Raw genomic sequence first — 4,889 nt, 5'->3', positions numbered from 1 at the left:
TACTGACTCATTAGAGATTCTCCTGTGAAACTGGTGATTAAATGTTCCAAATTCAGATTTCTGATGCTCTCGTTGTAAATCTAAAGCTGGCAAGAACAGAACGATCCTGTATGCATTTTCAGTAGTTTGAATGAATCCTACCTAGCCACCAAGTGGAGTGCATTCATATTGAGCAAAATTTATGAAAAGGTCAGTGGGAAAGTTAAAAGCTGTTTGTATTTGTGGGTTTTTGTTGTTACACTGGCTTCATATTACATTGTGTTTTACAAAATAAAAACGCACGTAAAGTAGAAAGGTCTACAAACTAATAATAACTCCAATGTCCCACCCATCACTCCTCTATTTTTCCCAGGACCAAGCGGTGTCTGAATCGAGCGCACTCACATGCCTCTGTAACCCCGCCCCTTCGGTTAACTCCCCCAGTGACAACAGCAGAGTCCTCCCAATGCGGGGGCTTTGTGGATGGGCACTGGCTGCACCGTGGAGCAAAACGTGCATGCTGCATGCATACCGTGTGTTGTGATCACTGACAAACAAACCGACCCAACGCTTAAAGAAAACTCTCGTCTGTTTTAAATATAAATATCAGGATTCACAAAGGGGACGCCGCATGCACGCATGCAGATGTGTGTGTGTGTGTGTGTGGGTAAAGATGTTTGGAGGTGTCGAGGTTTTCGAGGAATTCAAAAGTGGACTGATGGAGCTGCTGGCAAACTGAGGGCTGGGCTGTGACTTCCTGCATTGTTGCATGTTTACTGGGATGGAATAATTTCCCTCTTCATTCATCAAAGAAATAATTAATAATTATTTTTACTCAATGGTACTCGAAGGGTAAGCAAAAAACCCGATGCCAGTGCAATTGTGTAGTTTTTGAAATCACCGCGATGCTTGCATGCATTTGTTTTTCAATCCAGTCCTTCCCCTTTTCTGTTTTTTCTTGTTTGTCAGCACAGCATCTTTTAATCATTTACAAAAACGCAATGGTGCATTTTCCCAGAATGATGTCTATGTGTGTGTGTGTATCTGTTTGGCAACAAAAACACCCCGGGTATACCCATATATGTGCCTGTTTACTTTAGCAGAGAGATGGACGGCATCGGGAACACCATGCAGAAGAAGGCTGCGGAGCTGGAGCGGCTGGCCGAGGTGCTCGTCACCGGAGAACAGCTGAGGTAGGTCGCTCGGTCCCAGTTAGGACACAGTGTGCTATAGGTCACACATTGAAGGAAGATGTGTCATTTCTCTCTGTAATCTGCAAACAGACCACCATATTTGCCGTCATTACAGAAGAGATACCTAATAATTAGTAAACAAAAATTGTTTAGTTAGTTTTCATGCTCAATCTTGCATGTTTTTTGGCCCAGATCAGGATTCACAAGTACATGACAGGACACGATATGTATGAGAAAAGTGGGTGTTGTAATTCTGTTTGACAGCAGGTTAATGATGATGCATGTAGCTCTCCCTCACTGCAAACTGGCACTACAGACAGTTTCAGCTCCACTGCAGCACGCACAGCCAAACAAAGGCATCCATACATGCAGACCCTCCACGTGCACACTGCTCCGCCTCACCTATATAACATGTAGGCTACATTTTTAGCCTGAGGCATTGTCTAAATAATGCAGGATGTTGATTTGCTTTTAAGGACTGAACACATGAGTCATTTTTGCTTCTCCAATAATACAGTGCCCTTTGAGCTGCACAGGGAATGATCAACCTACTAATGACTGTCATGTCCTGCCCATTCATCCTATGAGGGAACTGTTCTGCTAAACCTGGCAGTGTTGTTGACATGCACCCTTTGACCCATCGTACGTAAAGAATGGCCCCAAAACCCTGGTGGCGTTTGCTGGCTTGCGCTTTCAGCCATGAATAGAGGCTCAGTAGGTAAAGCATGGCACCAATGCCAGGAATGTCAGCCCTCGACTCAACTATGAGGAAAATCTGCCACTAAATGGGCTTTCCTGCTGATAAACTGAGTTGGAGCTTTTGTTCTTACTGAAGAAGTACATGCTGTGACATTGCTCTGTTCTGAAGAACAATAAAAAAGTATCTAGTCCTAACCTCAAGAGATTAGATTAATAGTTTGTGTCTGGACACACTCTTCTGTGTACTCTTGCTTAGCACCAGTGTGCACTTTTTCTGTTTGTATGGTGTGTGTGCGTCAATGTCCCTGGCACAACTGTATGCCGAGGCTGCCAGTTGGCAGTGTGTATGGTGTCAGTGAACGATGGGCTGGTTGGGGGAGCTGTCCCAGAGTTCTCTGCTTCTGAGACGCCGCTGTTAAGGGGTAAAGGGCTCATGGTTGTGACATTCAAGTCTCAAAATCTCTTTCTCTCTGCATTTTGTACAGACAAAGCAGTTTGAGAGGTAAGAGCTTTTTTTATCCATGCTAGCAGCGTATGCTCGAGGTATGGCAATGTCATCCTGTCGGCCGGCCCTCCACTTTGGTCCAGACTGATATATCTCAACAACTATTGGATGGATTACCATGACATTTTATACAGCCATTTATGGTCCCTAGAGGATGAATGCTACTGACTTTGGTGATCTCCTGATGTTTCCTGCAACATGAGGTTGACATTTTTTGTTTTGGAGTGAAACATAACAATAACTATTGGATGAATTGCCATTCAGCTTGGTACAAAAACTCCTTTCCCCCTCAGGATGAATTTTAATAACTTAGGTGATTCTTCAATATTTCTAGCACCATCGTCAGGTAATTTTTTCCCCCCAATCATTTGGTTTATGACAAAATACCTGCAAAACAATGCTTTTCCTATCAGCCTCAGCTGTACTCAGTGTTTATTGCTAATTAGTTTTGCAATACCAGACCTATCTCCACACCGCAGTGTCAGAGATGGAGTGTGGTCTGGCTACACTGCTTATCTATTCTCAGATAGTGGAAAAAAACGCTCTGACTTGTTAGCATTTCTTAATTTCAATGTTTTACCTTGACTCCCCGCTTTAGCTTTGTCCTTTAGTCTGACTTCATATTTCAGACCAAATGATGATATGAGGAATTTAGAAAGTAACAGTCAATTTTATTTTATATTTAACAGTAGATTTTATGAAAATAAAATTAGACCCAATATGAAACAATGCTGGTATAAAAGCAAGGAGTTTATCTAATTCACACCTTTTTGTTAGATAATTTTTTGACAAGCTCATGGAATTCTAGTGACAGATCCTGGTACCACATAACTGGTTGTTTTGGAACATTCTTATCACACATTCTTATCACACCATCATGTTGACTGCTTGTATCTTGGAGCAGATCTGTTTCAGGCACAGGGCTGAAAACCAGACAGATAACCTGGCACCCAGACACACGCAGCCGCTCTAGTAAGGCTTGTGACCATTTCATAGTTGTGAATAGGCCGTTTGTTGCACCATGACAGACTGGGCTAGAGTGGAAGGCTTTGGGAATGTTTGCAGCCAGGGGATTTAACGTCATTAACATCATACTGGGAGTCAGAGACTCATTCAGAAATGCTCTGGCTTTTCATTGTTTAATCCACCACAAGTTAAGGAAATGTTTTTACAGTAAGAGTAGCCAACACAGCAAGAACACCCACCACAACATGTAGTCTGGCACCTGAGCCTCTCAGGAAGAAAACAGCAAGAGGGATGATTTTTGCTGCTTGCTCCATTTGAGAGGATTTATGTGTAGATTAGACTGAAACCTTTTGAAGCTGTAGAACAGAGGAGGAGGATGTGAGGAGGATGCTAGAACTGGTTGCTAGGGCAAAACTAAAAACTTGATCAGCTGTGGTTGTTTGCCCAGAACAGTGTGTGGGTCTGACTTGGCAGGCGTGGACCAGGGCTGTCACTGCTAATCTGGAGGGCTGCTAGCCAGCTGCACACAGGCTCAGCATGGAGTGGAACTAGATAGCTACAAGAAGAACTTTGGTTGGCTGTTTCACAATAATCAGGGTGAGGGAAAGGTCACCATAATACCGCCATCTGTAGAAGCATTAGAAGTTTGCCATTATAGTCACATTATTAATGCCTGCAGACAGTGTTTGAATACCATGCATTCACCTGGTACCCAAAGGACAGATGTGCTCTGTTTGCACTGGTTCTGCTGTCTAATATTATAAACATAGATTTGACCTTGGATGAATGTTCAGTTTCTTCTTCAGGTAAACTATGTTTTCTTCTACTAGAAGATATTTTATCTTACAGACTCATTTATGACATACAGCTCACATATATAACCAAAACAGGGACTGACACCTTTTAGACGGTAAACCATTTGTCATTACTCTCATTCTTTATACTTTCAGGAGAAATTGTTACTATTATTGACATCACAAATGGGCAAAGGGTTTAGCTGATGAACCAAGAGTTTAACATTGTGATGAAGAACTGTCAGTGCATCTTATTTCTCCTCTGCGGCTTGTTTTCTGCCCCGTAGGCTGCGGCTCCACGAGGCAAAGGTGATCAAAGATCGGCGGCACCACCTGCGGACTTACCCAAACTGCTTTGTGGCCAAGGAGCTCATTGATTGGCTGATCGAACACAAGGAGGCCTCAGACCGAGACACCGCCATCAAGATCATGCAGAAACTTTTAGACCAGAGCATCATTCACCACGGTGAGGCTGAGCTGTGTGTGTGCACATAGTGTGTGCGGTTAGTCTTGTACAGTGTGTCCTTTTGTTGTGGTTTCCATTTTCTTTTCTTTTTCTTTTTACCCGTGCTTCTTAATGGATTATTCTTTGTGTCTCACAGTCAATTTGGCTCCAATGTAGCGTCTCTCTACCTGTTCAACATTTGACCAGACACTTAGTTGAAGTTTAAAAAAGCCAATTCAATATTAACTCATCCTAGCTATAGATGAATGATTTCATGATGTTTAGTTTTTACTGACAGCTTTATACAA

The 4,889-nt window shown here is 42.7% G+C and overlaps 1 protein-coding gene across 5 annotated transcripts in view; it reads left to right on the top strand.

The window, feature by feature from the left end:
* The first annotated feature begins 452 nt into the window (after nucleotides 1-452).
* The window catches only part of deptor (DEP domain containing MTOR-interacting protein), a 26,662-nt gene continuing 22,225 nt past the window's right edge, over nucleotides 453-4,889 (top strand). For 2 of the 5 annotated variants that reach the window (XR_004332259.1, XM_032517413.1), the window contains exons 1-3: nucleotides 454-831; nucleotides 1,080-1,172; nucleotides 4,424-4,602. Coding sequence is in view for 4 of the 5 variants with exons in the window: in XM_032517413.1 (XP_032373304.1) it covers nucleotides 818-831; nucleotides 1,080-1,172; nucleotides 4,424-4,602 (286 nt within the window). In the remaining variant the exon portion in view is untranslated. Of the gene's footprint in view, nucleotides 832-1,079; nucleotides 1,173-2,362; nucleotides 2,580-2,710; nucleotides 2,723-4,423; nucleotides 4,603-4,889 lie in introns of those variants that run through there. The other 3 variants (XM_032517410.1, XM_032517409.1, XM_032517412.1) reach the window with 3 other exon arrangements.

Source organism: Etheostoma spectabile, chromosome 6, assembly GCF_008692095.1.
Source record: "Etheostoma spectabile isolate EspeVRDwgs_2016 chromosome 6, UIUC_Espe_1.0, whole genome shotgun sequence".
In the NCBI taxonomy this organism is placed as follows: domain Eukaryota; kingdom Metazoa; phylum Chordata; class Actinopteri; order Perciformes; family Percidae; genus Etheostoma; species Etheostoma spectabile.
This window is presented reverse-complemented; position numbering and strand designations above follow the sequence as displayed.